This window comes from Eschscholzia californica, unplaced genomic scaffold (assembly GCF_041429995.1).
Source record: "Eschscholzia californica isolate CP2 unplaced genomic scaffold, dmEscCali1.0.p SCAF_3, whole genome shotgun sequence".
Taxonomy (NCBI): Eukaryota; Viridiplantae; Streptophyta; class Magnoliopsida; order Ranunculales; family Papaveraceae; genus Eschscholzia; species Eschscholzia californica.
The window spans coordinates 26,836,602-26,854,773 of NW_028238420.1; the positions used below are offsets into that span (position 1 = coordinate 26,836,602).

General features: G+C 33.9%; 1 protein-coding gene and 1 pseudogene across 4 annotated transcripts; both read left to right on the forward strand.

Annotated features, from left to right (window-relative positions):
* Positions 1 to 8,555: 8,555 nt before the first annotated feature.
* LOC147549262 (uncharacterized) lies at positions 8,556 to 11,530 on the forward strand. 4 transcript variants are annotated; one of them, XM_086664916.1, is made up of 5 exons: positions 8,556 to 8,915; positions 9,057 to 9,102; positions 9,324 to 9,483; positions 10,148 to 10,191; positions 10,259 to 11,530. In XM_086664916.1, the coding sequence occupies exons 2-5, from the start codon at positions 9,074 to 9,076 to the stop codon at positions 10,332 to 10,334; spliced, it is 309 nt and encodes a 102-aa protein (XP_086521042.1). In that variant the 5' UTR covers positions 8,556 to 8,915; positions 9,057 to 9,073; the 3' UTR covers positions 10,335 to 11,530. The 4 variants fall into 4 exon arrangements, 1 of the variants encoding a protein (XP_086521042.1); XR_015236595.1 differs by lacking the exon at positions 9,057 to 9,102 and having other exon boundaries at positions 9,317 to 9,483; positions 10,148 to 11,530; XR_015236597.1 differs by lacking the exon at positions 9,057 to 9,102 and having other exon boundaries at positions 10,148 to 11,530.
* Positions 11,531 to 14,089: 2,559 nt separating this feature from the next.
* Positions 14,090 to 16,441, forward strand: LOC147549263 (putative cellulose synthase A catalytic subunit 6 [UDP-forming]; annotated as a pseudogene).
* Positions 16,442 to 18,172: the final 1,731 nt, after the last annotated feature.

Consider the following 18,172-nt stretch of genomic DNA (forward strand, 5'->3'; position numbering starts at 1 on the left):
AGTCTTAGGTGACCTTAATGTCATCCTGGACGCCTAAGATAAAGAAGGGGGTAAGTCGATTTCGAATTCTAACACCCACAACATTCAATCGTACATAAATAACCTTAACTTAACAGACATGGGATTTAAAGGGTTCCCCTATACGTGGAATAACAGACAATTTGGAGAAAACTTCATTCAAGAGAGATTAGATAGAGCCCTCGCCAACCTTCCATGGTTAGAGAAATTTAAACAATCCTGTGTATCCCACTTGGATTCGGTAGGATCTGACCATCTACCCATCCTACTCGCAGACACAGACTTAAGCGGGAATAAACCTAAACCCTTCAAGTTCATCCGTACTTGGATGTCCCACCCTGATTGTCATAAGTTCATCGCAGACAAATGGACTAATCATCAGAACATTCAAGTCAACCTCAAAAAACTCAGCAGACAGCTAACGAATTGGAATAAAACAGTATTCGGTAATATAGACAATAACATTAAAGAACTAATAACACAACTTAATAACGCCAGTACAAAATCAGCTTACACCAGTCTAAACAATCAACTAGAAGAACTATATAGGCTTCAAGAATCCCTGTGGAAAGAAAAATCTAGGAATAACTTTCTCAATGCAGGAGACAAAAACACAAAATACTTCCACTCCCAAGCCATACAACGAAATAGAAATAACAAAATTACAGCCATAAAAGATGCCAATGGTGATTGGCAAGAAGGCCTAGAAGATATTCAAGCTATTTGTACCTCACACCTACTTAATATTAGCACTACTCAAGGCCAAAGTGATAAACACACTATTCTGAATCTTTTCCAGCAAACAATCACGCCTGAACAAAACCTAGAGCTCAACAGAATTCCCGATCAGGAAGAAATTAACGGGGCCATAAATAATCTCAAAAAGGAAGCGGCCCCGGGTCCCGACGGATACCCACCCTATTTCTTCCAAACTAATTGGGATACAGTCAGCCCCAACATTTACAGACTTATGCAAGAATTCTTTGAGAAGGCGATCCTCCCAGAAACAACTAATCATACGCACATTTGCCTCATCCCAAAAACCACGACACCCCAGTCGCCGTCAGACTATAGACCGATTAGCCTGTTAAACACAACCTATAAGATTATCACGAAAATTTTGGCTAATAGATTTAAACACTCACTCCACAATATCATCTCTCCTTTCCAGGCTGCTTATGTCCCCGGAAGACAAATATCCGATAATATCATTATGGGACAGGAAATCATCCACTCTCTCAAAACCATGAAAGGAGCCACGGGATACTTTGGGCTCAAGTTAGACATGTCCAAAGCTTTCGATAGAATAGAATGGAGTTTCCTCACAGACATCTTGTCTAGACTGGGTTATTCGGAACATTGGATCAATATGATTACCCAATGCATTACCACATCCTCAATGGCGGTTCTAATCAATGGTCGTTCGGGCCCCATCTTCAACCCCACTAGAGGAGTTAGACAAGGAGACCCTCTATCCCCGTTTCTGTTCACTTTAGCGATGGAGGGACTTAGTCGTCTCCTTAAGGAAGAACAGGATAGGAATAATTTCATAGGCTTCCCCACGAAAAACCCCAATCTCTCCATCTCTCATCTGCTTTTTGCTGACAATTGCATCATTTTTGGCCGTAACTCTCTAGACAATATCCACACTCTTAAGACAATCCTCAATACCTTCTGCTTAGCATCCGGCCAAATGATTAACTATGCAAAATCCAATATTTTCTACTCCAAAAACTCCCACCCTAAATTCAAACGTATGATAATGCGAACACTTAAAGTAAAATACGCTTCTACGTCGGAAAAATACCTAGGAACACAATTATTTATAGGTGCTAACAAAAAACAAATCTTTAATGACATCCTCCAGAAAATAAAAATGAAACTAGATAAATGGAATCATAGTTTTCTTTCTCAAGCGGGCCGCACAATAGTCATCTCGACTATTGCAGCGGCCGTACCCCGATACCAAATGCAATGCTTCGCCCTTCCCAAGGGCATATGCAAAAGCATTACGACTTTGCAAAAGTCGTTCTGGTGGGGTAAGTCTAAGGGCATATGTACGAAATCGTGGTCGGCGATATGCCTCCCCAAACAAATGGGGGGGCTGGGAATCCACTCCCCAGAGCTGGACAACCAAGCCATGTTGAGTAAATTAGCTTGGAGAATCAAATCGGAACCGGAGTCGGTTTGGGTAAAGTTCTTGAAAGCTAAGTATTTTGAGAAGACAGATAACCCAGGACCAGCGAAACCAAATCATTCTTGGATTTGGAAGAACATTAATAAATACCTAAGCATAATAGGTAATTACACGATTTGGGAAGTGCACAATGGAAAAAGTATAAATATCTGGTCTGATAATTGGATCCCAACGCTCCCATCCCTCCCGCATAACCATAACTCTAACCTTCATAAGGTATCTCAACTGATAGACCAGTGTACATGGAATGAAACCATTTTGAACAATGAGTTTGATAATGAGACTAAAAACCTAATCTTAGCGATCCCTATATCATCAGATAGTGACGATCAAAGGAAATGGTCTCTTACCAAATCTGGTAAATTTAGTGTCAAATCGATGTATCAACACCTTTGTATTAGTAGGAACACTCCCCAACCCCAATCCCCTAATTGGAACTTTCTCTGGTCCATCCCAGTGGTGCCCAGGGTCAAAGTGTTTCTATGGAAAATTTGTACTCAAGCTCTCCCAGTCAGGGACAGAATCGGAAAATATATAGATAACAATAGAATCTGCCCAAATTGTAATGAGATAGAATCTATAGAACATGCTATCCTGCACTGCCCCATGGCAAAAAACATCTGGTTCTACTTTAATATTATTTCTGAAAATATTACATCGATACGCGAGTGGATTTTCTCTTGGGAGTGAAAGAACCAGAACGCGTACACGATTAATAAAATACACTATGCTACAATTATGTGGAACATATGGAAATTTAGATGTGACCATTGCTTTCAACACGAAATCAACAAAATAGACACGATGATCACCATTATATCGTCATTCCCACAAATCCCTTCAGTGGACGAATCAAATCCCAAAATAGAAAACGGAAAATGGATTCCACCTGAAATGCACTTTGTAAAAATAAATGTGGATGCATCTTTCATAAATACCCAAAGTATCACTGGAATTAGTATCCTAGTACATGATAATGAATCTAAGATGATCGAAGCAATAGCTTCCACCGCCAGGAGTAGGAACGCAGAGGAAGGGGAAGCTATTGCGATCCTCAAAGGAATACAATGGGCTGAATCTAATGAATACAAAAAAATCATTATCGAAAGTGACAACATAAATATCATCAAATACCTTCAGAAAGGAAAGAATAACATTCAATGGAAATCCCTCACACATATTAAAAGAATCCAGGAAATAAAGAAGAGACTACAAACAGTGAAATTCTCTCATACAAGTAGAAAGTTCAATCAAGCAGCGGACAAACTGGCAAAATGGGCAAGAAAGAAAAACAGATCGAAGGTTTGGAAACATGTTCCTTATTTTCTTTGTAAATTGTATTGTAATAGAACTCTGATTTCGATTTAATATATTACAACTTTCAACAACAAAAAAAAAAAATTGGCATTTAGTCGGAAACTAGGACAGTTTTAGGGGTGAGTGAAGTTTTCTAAATTAAATTAATGTTGTAAATAGGGGTGTCAACGGGTCGGTTCTGGTTCGGGTATCTCACTACCCAGAATCGGAACCTATTAAAAATTACAGTTAAGGATCCTAACGGTTCCGTGTCCGGTTCCATAATTTAAGGATCCAGAACCGGAACCTATAAAAATTGCGGGTATCCGTCGGATTTCGGATATTTATCAATTCTTTTTATGACTTCTTATTTAATCACTTTTAACACTAATTAGGAAGGTTATACTTCATTCAAAAACTCAGATATTTTTTGTGAAACCTATTTAATAAAAGATACGCGAATGAGTTATTAAAATTTTATAACAAATCCCATTATTGTATATTATAAGTTGCTATAAAATTTGTTATTGAATATAATTTGATTACCAATTAAGAATGTTATGTTAAGTGAGAAACTCAACGACACGATTAGAAAATATTTATCATGTAATAAGTAATTAGGACCTTAAAATTTGTGAAAAAATCAACTAATTACGTATTAAAGTCAGGTATCGGGTACCCATCGGGTAGCCGTCGGATATACCCAATAGGTATTGAAATCTTATCGGTTCCAATCGGGTAATACCCGTCGGGTATTAAATTCTTATCGGATATCAAAATAAAGATCCAGAACCGACATAAACAGTTCCGGTTCGGTTTCGAGTAAATGGGTACCCATTGGCACCCCTAGTTGTAAAGTTATTAGTGGCCTTTTTAAGATTTTTTTTTAACCCCCTTTTTAAGGTTTTAGTTCTGAGTTTGGATTATTTCCGACCCTTTCTTACGTTGTCTAAAATGTTTGACATCGAATAAAGTTTCCATCACATTGGATTGCCCAATTTGGGCTTCTTTGATACATAACCACACATCGAATAAAGTCTCCGATGAATGGGTTTCCATCGAATAAAGTTTGGTGACCAATATGTGGACAACCGTTTTTCTTATATGGACAACTATTTTTGGGCCCGGTGGTAGTCAACTATGCTTGACTTAGTTGACCTTGATTTAATAAGAGGACAACTTCATAAAGTCTTAAATATTAATAGTTAACAACTTGTGGATCATTCACACAAATAATAGTTAAAAATAGAAAATCTAAGTTTGTCTTCTTCTTCATCATCATCTTCTTCTTTTTTTTCTTCTTCTTCTCAGTCTTGTTAAAAGTACTGAAAAACTCAAATATGGTACGGGATATATAGAGAGAGAGTTTGTAGAGAGAGAAAGAGGGATTAAGAAGAAGATTATTTAGCTGTAAATCGATACAAGAAAACGGAAACGAATTCGAGAAGAAAAACACAAAGACAGGTTTGAGGATAGACGTAACGGGGGAGGAAACAAGTAAAGTTGGAGTAAAAAAATTGAATTGATAAACGTGGAGGTTAGGAAAAAAGATGTGGCCCATAAGAAGAAAGGTTAATCTAAACATTTTTATGATTGGATAAGTATCAAGTTGTTTAGGTATTCATATAATTTGGTGTGTTTGAATTCTATTAACGAGAAACTCAAATACAGTTCTGGAAAGTACTACTCCATAAGGTTGGGTTGATTGAACATGAACATAAGGGGAGAGCTATTTGTTTGTAAAACAAAAAAAAAAAAGATTCTAGGGTTTTGAGATTTTTGGTTTCTAAATTTTAAAAGTTTTAGGGTTCTTAGATCTTATCTTTCTCTTTGGAAAGATTCTTCAACAATTCCCTTCCCTTTGTTTGATGCCATTATCACCAATGCTTCTCTTAAATTTTCTCTCTCTAGAGATATGGGTGTTGGTGATGAAGATGAAGTAGGAGGAAGAAGAAGACCAAACTAACTTAGGGTTTATGGCTTTCAACCAAAAAAAACTTAGGGTTTATGAAGAGGGAGGAGTTAAAATAATACATCTAATTCTAAGAAGACTTGAGTGAAAATAATAGAGAGTTGTCCCCTTAAAAATTGGTGTTCATATAAAACAAATAATTTATTTGATTGTCCGTATAAAATAGTTGTCAATATAAGAAAAACGATTGTCCACATATTGGCCACCTAAAGTTTCCATCAGATTTGAAAAGAGTATATTAGTTTATGATTGATTAACTTTCAGATTTGAATTATTTCCTTTATTTTTAATTTGGCTCCTCGTCAAACTAGAAATCACCTAATAGTCTCTTTACATTTACTTCATGACACTTTGATACCATAGGTCAATAATAAGTCGTATTAGATTACCATATGACTTGACCATACTTTAGGATATCCATAAAAAATGTTTGGGCTTATGGTCAAAAAATCTACCTTTAAACACACTTTTAGTTCTCTCTAATCCTAAAATGAGTTTGTAAACCAAAATATTAATGTAAATGGATATCTAGTCCATTTGTATCCATCTCTAGAGAAAACACAAATCCGTAGAATTCATATTAAATCATAATACCTAAACTAACCTTCCATATAAACAAAAACTGATTTTCCTTCAAATTCCCTAAATATCCGTTTTCCATTTGTATCTCTCACCTTCTCTCTCCAATCACGATTCTATTAACAACAACCATTATCTTCATTATTCTTCAAAATGGTACCTGTTACTTTTCTCTCTCTAAAACCGAATCATTTAATCAACCTCCATTTTGAGTCTCGAAATCTGCTTCATATTCATTAGAGCAGCTGAAACCTCCATCGTATATTAGGATTTCCATAGTCGAAGACTCGGTTTGTATGATTGTTAAGATCTACTACTGCTTCTCAAGTTAAAGTAACAGATTTAATATTGCACTGTTTTTCATCTTCATCTTTAAAGATACTTACGAGTTTCATCATCATCGTTTTCATCTCTGTATCATCTTTTCAAATATTCATCTTTATTTATGATTTTCCCTCTCTAAGATATTCATAACAGATTTATGATATTAATGTTAGATCCAAAAATTCTAATTCATTAACTTCGATTATGTTATGTTTGTCTGCATGTATTAAATTAGTCCTCATTATATTTTGGTTACAGATGTTGATTTTTTGAAAATTTCTCGATATCAGATCTGGTTAACGTACCATTACTAAACTAGAGAAATTTTTGTACATTGTTTTTGTAACAGATTGTAAATGATGTGTAATTTACATGAAAGTATGTGCAATGATTAAACATCACACGTTTGCACCAGAGAAGATTCCGTAAAATTGTTTTGTAAACAATGTGTATTGTGCAAACACTATATGTGTTTTATTGCGCTTTACACATTTGAACCACTGAAGATTTCGTACAATTATACTGTAACAGAATATAAATATTGTGTAATGTTCCAAAAACGATATGTAATTTATTCCACATCATACATATTTTTTCACATAACAGTGGTCTTGTGATTCAAACTATAGTTATGTTTGTCTCGCAACACATTATGAAGTTTAACAAACAACATGTATAATTTACTCCATTATACATGTCGTTTCTAGTAAATTATATGTTTTGTTGACAAATGTATATGTTTTTCTTATTGTAGTTTTGTTGTTACTTATGGAAGTTTCTACAGAATTATCCAATTAAGTAAGACCACAAAACTAAAATTTGATGGGTGGGACAACATATTAACTGAAGTTGGTCTGGTGGTGCAAAAGCATTTCGATATGCTCTTCGACAATATAGTATAAACACAGGGCATGATTTCAAATTCATCACAAAATGATTTAAAACGTGTAACTGTTGTTTGTTCTGTTCAAGACTACAAATGGAGAGTACATGGATGGGCACCATTTTTGAACCAGAGAAGATTTTGTACGTTTTTTTACAAAAGAATGTAAACGATGTGTAATTTAAAAGAAATTATGTGTAATTTATTGAACATGACACATATGCATTTGATAAATTACGTTGTATACATGACAAATGATGGTTTTCTCGTCATAAGTAACACATAATTTACGAACTTGTTTCATAATTTGTATCGATGTATGGTTATGTATAAGTAACAACGAAAACAAATGCTGATGTAATGTTCCGAGAAAAATATACTCTTTCCAAATCTGAAAGTTAAGTGAGAGAAAGTGATATATACGTTTTGTATATTAACCCCCAAATCACGCTAAATTGATCCCAGAAAATATACTCTTTTCAAATCTGAAAGTTAAGTGAGAGAAAGTTATATATACGTTTTGAATATTAACCCCCAAATCACGCTAATTGATTTAAAAAAAATATACTCTTTCCAAATCTGAGAGTTAAGTGAGAGAAAGTGATATATACGTTTTGTATATTAACACACAAATCACGCTAATTTGATCCCAGAAAAATTTGGTCCTTGATCTGATTCGGAAAGAGGGAGATTCTATTTGGTTTCAAAATCTGAAAGGATGAGAGAGAAAATCTGTTTTGAAAAATATTCGTTTTTCCTATTTAATTCCCCCAAAATCACGCTAGAATGTTGTTGTTTCAAATTTGGTCCGATCTCAATTTTAAATTAGCGTGAAATCTGTTGGGGACACGGACGGAAATGTTTATTATATAGTAAAGGTTTTTAGGGTCCAAAGTGCAAAAAGACTACAAACGCATTTTTTTGGAAGATTGAACCCTAAACCCTTTTGAACATTATTTTGGGCCTTATACCCATGGGCTCATCCATAAACACACCTTTACATATGTGAACCCACATATGTTGAATTTTTCTAACATTAATAACTTGCCGTTATTATAGAGACCGTGTAGCTCAAGGCAGTTACATGGTAAATCAAGGTTGCTACATTTAGGTTGAAAAGATGTCAATGTTTATAAGGAAATTATATATATATATATATTATATATCTATATAACAAAACAGAGAGGGTTTTTGATGACTAGGACAAAATAAATGCAAATCTGACATGGACAAAGTTAATACACCCTATTCATATCCCAAGCCTTTTGAGTCTCAAATGAATCTCAACCCTCCGTGTTGAATTAGCCATCCAAAAGACAAAACCCCTTCCTCTGCCCTATCTCTTCCTCTACATCGTTACGCACCTCTTCCTTTTACTCCAATTGATTCTAAATCCCGTCATCTTTGCAACAGCAAAATCGACACCAGTTATACCATCTCCCTCTTCGTAAGAGACAAGAACTTGGCAAGTTTATGATAATCAGATTATCTCTCTTATTGGTTGGCTCTCTCTCTTTCTCAAATGGGTTTTATTCTTCCATCATCAAGATGGAATTCAATTGGAATCCGTCGACTGGAATTCAATGTCTATCGAGGTTCAACACCTTATCCCTGATGAAAAGAGACCCGTCTTGATGATGTTTCTGGTAATTCAAGTTCTCTCTCTCTCTCTCTCTCTATATATATATATATATATATATATATATATATATTCCTGGTTCTGTTTAACAATCGAGTGATAATGTGGGGGCGATAATTAAAATCTTTCGAGTTTGGGTAAGAATTAGACTCTTGGTTAGGTTACATGAAAGTATCCCTCATTTTCGAGTTTGGGTAAGAATTCTATTGGTGAAAATGGGTAATTGATTTCTCTTCCTTATTCCAATATTTGTGAAAAATTTCCCACAACATATATAGAATGGTGATGACATTATGGTTTCAAAATTGTTACAGTATTATCTGATTTATTCAATTGTTCCTTTCATGTAGCATATTCTTTTACTCAAGTTTTTTTATCCTAAAACTTCAAGTTTGTTATTTTGGATAGATTACAGTTTCACATTTGAGAACATAGAGCAGATATCTGAGGATAATCTTGAGGCAGGTAATCCTCTTGAGCAAGAAAATGTGGATAACACTCTTCTTAATCATGTGGAAGAACCTCTCTCCTTCTCAGCGAAAGTAGACTTGAGAAAATGTTTTCATACGGACCAGGTATTGTTTCTTGCATAGTCATATATCACAGGTCCTTAAATTGATATAAGGATAAAACGAAAAAACAATTTAGTGGGTTCTTGATTTATTGTAGGTATTTGACTCACGTGAAGCGCTAATTGAGTGGTGTCAAGAGGTAGGAAGGAAAAATATGTCCGTCATTGTGATTTCTAAGTCAAGAAAACAAGTGCAAGGAAGGACTGCAAGATTAGAATTAGGATGTGAGAGAGGTGGTGTTTACATGGACCATAAGAAAAAGGCACAGCAACTTGAAAATAAATACCTTACGAGAAGAAGAGAAAGTGGGACAAGAAAATGTGGATGTCCATTTAAACTGAAAGGAGTTTGTATGGTAGGAGAAAAATTGAAGGTTAAGGTGCATTGTGGAGAACATAATCATGAGTTATCAGAATCATTAGTTGGTCATTCTTACGTAGCCAGATTGAAGGATGAAGAAAAACAAATATTAGTTCATTTGACCAAAATTGGTCTTCGACCTGGACAGTTTTTAAACAGTCTCAAAGAGAGAAGTAAAGATCCTCTACAACTTTTCTGATCGGTTTCGTTAATTACTCTCTGTTTAATTTTTCCACTTGTTAGTTGTGCAAAATCACAATTTTATGAACATTCGTTTTTGTAACTAACATATGGAAATTCGGTGCAGGAATTAGATCCGGGTGAGATAAGTAGGTTCAACCTCATTTGCAGGTTCTTTCTTGAATCTTCCACCCTTTCTTATTCATAATAGATTTCATCTTCATCTCTTTATTTGCAGGTTTGAATATTTCCTCTCTATCAGTTCAGTCCGATTTCAGATATGTAGTTTTTCATCTCATTATTTGTTCGTCTAATTTGTGGTAATGCAGTTTTGCATCTCAATCTCTTATTGTTCTATTTTTGTTGGAATTTAATCAAATTTATTGTCCCATTATTGTTGGAATTTAATCAATATGAACTTTGTTATGTAGAAGTTGTCACTTACGTGTTCGATCAATTATCTGTGAAAAATGAAGCACCTTGGAATACTATGATATCAAGCTGTGTTGGCTTTGATTTATATCCAGCACCTTTGAATTTTCCCAGAAATTGGTTTATTTCCAAATTAAGAGGTGCTGGAAAACGTTTCCAATTGGTATAAATGGAAAAGGTTTTTGGAAATTATCAAATGGGTTTATCAGTACATACTATTAGATTTCATACAATTGATGGAAACCTAATAACCCACTTTCTAAAAAAGTTCTTCGTAGTATTTTCCATGCAAGAGCTATTGGTGAATTTGATTATAAAGCGTATGACGCTGTGGGATCTTCCATGTAAGTTTTCTTAATCTAATCGATCAATTTTGTTTCGTTATTGATTTATTCATTTCTGCAAAGTTTCTTTTTTTCTAAAGTTCGACCATAAATTTTATAAATCTTCACCACTTTGAAACACAAATTCAAGAAGGTTACATTTGCTTACACGTACTCGCGGAGTTTCTCTTTTATGAATTTCACTATTCATCTAACCCAATCATCCATTGTTTTTTATTTCTGTAACAAGTTTCAACTTTATCTATTGAAAATAAATTTTCAAACTCAGTCTTTTTAGTGTTGTTTTCAAGATCAATAACTATGAAAAATTTATAGTTGCGAAGGCAAAAGCGACCTCCGGATTTAATTTAAACATATACATCACATAATTATATGTTGATGCCATTTTCTTCATAGATTTAACACCAAAGACTCAATGTGAAGCACAAAAAAAAATTGAAGAGGAAAGAACAAAAGCAATGAGTTCATCGCCCGTCCATTGGTGATTGATGCTGACTAACAATTCAAGTTTTGTTTGCTTCAATAGTCGGCATTGATTTGCTCACTGACACACATTGGTTTGACAAATAAAAGTTTTGTTTTTCATATGTTTCCATAACAATAGGTTCTTATTTGTAAAAATTTGAATGTAGGTATACTAACCTAACATATGTGTTGTATTTCTTGGAATCTAACAGGATCTCCATAAGAACGTCTTGCCCTATTGGAAGTGCTCCTCCCATGATTCAATTAAGGTTAGTTTTTTTTCAGTTAATAACTAATCAATTTCCACTCTAATAGTTTGCGGAAAAACAGGAATGCACAGATGCCAATAATGTTGTTATTTTACTGATTCATCCACATTTGTTTTTAATTCAAATGGTACTCTGCTGGTAACTATGGTATGAAAACTAAGACTACAGGTCTGTTATTCTGTCATTTTAACCTTATGTTTCTATTACTGAAAAATATACATATTTTGATTGATGTTTCGTGAATTTTCCCATGTAGTAAGGTTATATTTGAACACTCTCATTTCTTCTTTGGGTCCAGCATCAAATCAAGGTTAGTTACCTTAAACACTGCAATTTTCATATTAACAGTTCAGAGATATTCAGTTCACCCACCTTTGGGTACTTCTCCAAGATCTCAACTTTGTTATTTTCGACTACCGTTAATTATTTAAACATAAATTACAAGAAGAATTGACATTATCATGGTAGTTACAAGATTCAGTTATTAATCGCTATAAATCAAGTTATTACTGCACTTAGGATCCACACATATTTTCATGAATATAATAAAATTTATCATCAACCTGTGTTTTGTATAGGCTTCTTGGAATTTCTCTAAATTTTAATAAATATATGTACTTAAATGTTTTTAGTTTGAAGTGTAAATCAGATTCTGAAACATGTTTTGTACGAATTTCGTATATTTCAGATTTCAAATCTAAGGATTCATTTATATTCGAATTATATTTCATTAAGTTACAAGTTTTCGTTCTTCTTTTTGCAGGTGGATATGGGAGGTTAAACTTGGCAAAGATGCTTGAAAATCCATACATATTTTACAGTGATTTTTTTTCATCGAAGAAGAGGAATACGCGTAAGAAGACAAATTTCGTTATTTTTTTGTGAGGCTACAAGTCTTGTGTTTTGGGTGGAATGTTTACAATACCTTGGGTCAATATATTTCTTTTTTTTTTTGTGGTAATTCATTTAAACAATTATCAAAATCTAAGTCTCTTGGATTCCACTTCCCGCATCTCTTTCTCTACGTATGCTCTTCTCTCCTAAAAGTTGAATCGATTTAGAAGTGTTTGACAATTTTGTTTTTGTCCTATTCTGCAATTTACGTTATTCTTTAACTTCATATCATTTTTCACGTCTGTTAATAGTTTACTTAAAATTATAGGTTTACAGGATTTAAGTTACTTCCAACAAATTATAAAAGGATATGAGTATGATAATGTCAAGGTATTTAAATCTCCTTTTAGATTTTTTATATTTGAAATAGTTATTCTGCTATTTTATTTTTTAGTAAAATTTTGATGCTTACATTTTTGACTCTTTGGCTAAATTCTATTATTTTTTTGTAGAATTTACCATGCTTTTTGTGAATTAGCACAACAAACTGCCCGTGCCCCATGGGCACGGGTTATACCTAGTATATAACAAAACAGAATGGGTTAGTGCTGATTAAGACAAAATTAATGCAGCTGACCAGGACAAAATTAATTCATTCTCATGTTTATTGGGACAATCTCCTTGCTTACTTGGCCAAATTATTCCAGGCGCTCTCCCTACTTTGCTTAGTTCGATACAAGTAATATAAAGTGGCGCTTTAAGAACAACCCATTAAGCATGTTCGTCTTCTCTGTCCGTCTTCTCCATTTCATCTTTTTTCTTTCATCCTCCATTACACAACCAACCACAAGTCCCTCTAACTTCAAAACAGTTGCATATTTTAATATCCAATTCATTCTTCTTCCGTCCATCTTCCATACCACATTTCTCTTCCTCTATAATTGCACATTAAGAAACCACATCAATGACAACCGTTATAAAAATATAAGAATCAACATTCCTTCAATTCAATTCGTTTATGTTGATCGTCGTCGACTATATAAATTGGATCCTAGCTTCGAAGTTCCCCAATTCTTCTCCACTATTCTGAAGAATTTATATTTGCTGATATTTCTGCATATTAGGGTAATCTATTTCTCATTTTCTTCTCCCATTTCTAATCTTTCTTTCTTGTAAAGACTGCTTAACAACTGTTTGATAAATCGTCTAAGTGACCTGATATGTTTGTTACCATTTTTCTTTCAAAAGTGAGTGTTACTACGTGATTGATTTTCTTTAATGCAGAGAATATATGTTGGTTATTCCCAATAAATTGTGCCTTCTTCTTGATCTTACCGCTTTCCTCATATTAGCATCCTCAATTTAGCAACTACAATGGTTTAATCTTGAACGCTTGATTAAATAAGGTTGTTTTTGGCAATTGCAACTTAATTGAGTAATTGTTTTATGAATTGTTTCAGTAATCTCTTACTTGGTAGGACATATAATAAATTAAAGATCTTTTTGTAGTAACATATAGATTTTTAATAGTCGTTCTGCTATATTCTTGCGTTCTGTTGCTTGTTCTTCTGCATAATTTTAGTTTCATATCAGAACCCGTATTTCCTTTGTTGCCACCATATTTGTTTACTGTAAAAGCCAATGTACATTGTGTTGTCACCAATGTCTTATCATTTATTCATGTAGCATAAACACTCACGATCGCTTTGTGAAATGAAATACAGAATGAGTGTAGCTATGATTTCAAATCTTGGAACAGAAATATCCATTAAGGCACATAATCCTTACAAAGGCCACTACACAATTAAAGCGAGAGTCACTTTAAAGAGTGAGATCAAGAATAACACAAATGCGAAAGACCCTGAGAAAGTCTTTTCCTTTGACATTGTTGATTTCAAAGGAGACCAAATCCATATAACTTACTTTAATGCGGTAGTCGACTAATTGTATGATAACATTGAATGTGGGTACCTATATTTTATTTCTAACGGTATGATAAAACCAACATCTAAATCCTTCAATCCCCTTCAAAATGAATACGAGATTTATCTTGACAAATCTTCTAAAGTTGAACGTTGTGTGGGTGATAATAACACATAATGGGTTTCTGCTGACTGGGACAAAATAAATACAGGTTGACTAGGACAAAACTAATACACCCTCTCAACCTTTGAGTCTCATGTGCATCCTAACCCATCCCTCTTGATTTGGCCATGAAAACCCTTCCTCTGTCCTTTCTTTAATTTTCTGTCTTCTTCCATTATATGTTTCTTGACAAGAAAATCAGCACAAACTTAACTGTCTCTCTCTTCGTAAAAATATATCTCCTGTTCTCCGTCTCTCTGTAATGTGTTTTATTTTCAAGTACATATTTCACCAATAAGTTTGAGTTCATGTCATTGGGAAATCTGAACAGTACTTTCTAGCTCTCCTGATCTCTCTGGGTTTTACATTATATAAATTTTGTTTGTTGTAAATATTTGTAATGATTCTATTATCTAGAGAGGTTTCAAGTAGGGTTTCTGAGCCAAAGAAAAACATTTTATATCCTTTATCTCATCATCTTAGAAATTATCTACTCAACCTATTTATGCCCAAGGAAGAAGATTCCAGAAATCAAATATAGTTTTTCCTAACTTTCTATAACCATTCATCTTAAACATTGATCTTTTTCAAGAGCAACGATTTTAAACAGACCTGATATTCTCAATGCTCTTAGTTTGTGTCTTCTTCAATCTTTATTAACTAGATTTTCATTGATGTCTGTAATTTAATTTGTTTATACTATTGATTAACAAAAAAAAAATTAGGGAAGAACATGAAGACGTTGATAAGCAAGAAAAATGGCAGATTGATATGGTGCCCTTTTGTTATCTTCCCTTTGATTTGCATTAATATCAATATTAGACATGTTAAGATATGGTTATTTCAAGTATGAGTAATATATAATTTTATTTGCAATTTAACCTTCAAATGGAATTTCATTTGCAAACTTATCCTTAAGCGGATTGTTAAGAGTTATAGCTTACAAATATTTAGGACATATATTTAAACTTCAATTTTTGTTGTCCTTTCATTTCATCATATCATTCTCTACTTATACTATGTTGCTTTGGTTTATGTTGTTCCTAATTGAATATATTTGACAGGTTTTAAGAAGCATTTGTATGGAGGGAGATCTTTATTGTAATCGTTGCGGACCTATCTTTTTGTTATCTGTCAGTATCAATCTTTCTTATCACCTGCACCAAGTCATCCGACGGACACTTGGTTCTATTGATATTTTCTTGAGCGTAAATGATCCTCTCTGAACAGTTTGTGGATGGACTTAATGGCTCGAGATATTCTCTCATATAAATGCCTCCATATACAAATGAATTTCAACTGCCTCGTTCGCTTCTTGTACCTTACCACTTATCTGTCTACCAAAGGCAACTTTATCACTCTTGACATATGACATCAACCAAGTGTTCCATGTTTTTACCGCTTTCCTTCAGTCTCGCCAAATCAGAATCTAAAGTATTATAACTTTTGTTTTTCTTTTTTTTAGTTAAGTAACATTGCTAGCTTATGATTTATCACTCTTCATATGTATGTTGGCTATGGGTATCATAAAAATGAGATGGATGAAAAAATGAACAATTTTGAGTTATTAATGGTGTTTCTTCTCATCTGTTTGCAGTCTTCGACGGTTCATGAAGGTATTGACTTATGCTGGTACCAACTTCACTATGATGTCAAAGGTAGGGAATTATGAGGCATTTCTTTTAGTTATATACATTCAAGTGCACAACTTTGCTCATTCCACCAACTACATTGCTCATCCCACCAACTACGTACATTGCTTATAATAAATTTATTTGGGGGCGTGGCTGGAATCTCAAATGTTATCAGTAATGAGTATGAATTATGGGTTTCGTTGTTCAATTAGCTTTTCCTTGCTCTTTGGATGATTGTTCATCGATATTGTTTCTCAAAGTTCTATTGGGGTGACATAACTAGACATCCACGATCATTATTGTGCAGTCGTCTCTTCTTGCTTCAGTCTTTGGTATTTCAAGGAAGGTTTCTATTTAAGATTTATTTCTATATGATACAATAAGGAATCGATTCTGCATGCAAAATCAAAGCATTTCCTTTACTTGAATTTTATCGTTTGTGACTAACCTTAATAAACAGATTATGCAATAAAAGTCCTCCGATTATTTATCGAATCCAAATTTTTAACTTTATCTGTTATTGAAGTTCATTTGTCTCTTATCTGATTTCTTCACATAATAAAGTCAGTCGATTCCTCACTCTAGTATCACTCTTAAAATATACTTACTGCTTAGAAGTTCAAACGCGTTGCTGTTGCTGAATGGTGATGATGATGATGATGACGAAGAAGAAGAAGAAGAAGAAGAAGAAGAAGAAGAAGAAGAAGAAGATTAATATAAGAATAAGAAGAAACATAAGTGTTCTATGATCTCTATAATTTGGGTCTCCTCCCGATGGAATGGAATATCTTTTTGGATTTTAGTTTCAATGATGGATAAACATATTAACTGATTGCTCTTCAGGTAGTCTTGAGTTTATATTGTGGCAAGTTATTCACAACATAAAAAGGAAAACTATGTGTGAATTTGATGGTTGTTACATCTGAATATTTATTAGTTTTTGATATTTCAATGTGAAAGTTATTTGTCCGTTCAAACTTAAATACCATACCTACTGTCATTGTCCATTTTTTTACTTATGTAGTTTGTTTTCATTGTTGGTTCTTCTCACTTCACTTCAATTTGAAACGGGGAGGTAAGTCGTAGGGATCTCTATATGTATCTATATAATAAAACGCAAATATTTGTGGATTAACATCATTTGTTAATTATAAATAAATTGATCACTTTCTCATTCAAATTTTCTTCTTTTTTACCGACTCAAAATTTGAATCACAATGAAGTTGTTCGTGCAGAAGGCATGGGTTATGCCTAGTATATATGTAAATATATATATATATGCTAACATTATACTTCTTTTAGACATTATTGGACTTTTAGGGAAAAAAAACTTACATCATAAAATACAAACAAGACATGAGAAATTATTGAGCTAAATATTGGTTGTTTTGATCGATCAAGAAGTCAGCGGATTGACCTCGGTCGCAGGTATCATTGCCCACGCGCAAATGGGTAACCCGTGATAAAACCATCAGAGGAATGAATTCAACAGAGCTCTACTACCTGGGCCCAAATCTAACGAGAGACATTTTGGGAGGTCGGTACGAGTCTTCATTGAGACTTGAAACAAAGTTGGGAGTTCTACAAAATTCAGATCGACATCTTCAGCTCTGCTCTTCCTCGAGGTAAGTGAAGAGGTGGATCCGAGTTAACTTTTTTCCCTTGAGGTCTGCTCTGATCATAAAAACAAAGAAATGAGGTCAGTGGAATCAGCTCAACATCTTTAACTCTACTATGTCCGAACAAAACAATAGTTGTGCGGAAGGTCAGGTAGAACCAAAGATCTGCTTTTCATAATGAAATCTAAGCATGATAACATAAATCACTCACAAGAAAAACTTTCTCTCTTTATAATTCCATTAGTAACAAGTCTAAGTAGCTCAACACAACCCTAAGGATAACTTCAAAACCCTAAAAACTTTAAAGGATGAAGATACAAATAAGAAACACCAAGGGGACCAAGAGTGTAGCCTAACCAAGCCTTGCAAAGGTTTGGTCAAATGGCCCTAAGCTGATGTGAACTAATATGACCATGAGGGAGCTGACCCTAACCTCTCCTTAATGTTTTGACCATTGCTCTACTCTTGGG

What these genes read in the sequence shown, in the direction of transcription:
- LOC147549262 (XM_086664916.1), top strand. Translation starts at nt 9,074, where the DNA reads ATGAAAGTATCCCTCATTTTCGAGTTTGG. An exon ending in TCCCTCATTTTCGAGTTTGG is followed by an intron (nt 9,103 to 9,323) that starts GTAAGAATTCTA and finishes GATAGATTACAG; the next exon opens with TTTCACATTTGAGAACATAG. An exon ending in AGGTTCAACCTCATTTGCAG is followed by an intron (nt 10,192 to 10,258) that starts GTTCTTTCTTGA and finishes CTTTATTTGCAG; the next exon opens with GTTTGAATATTTCCTCTCTA.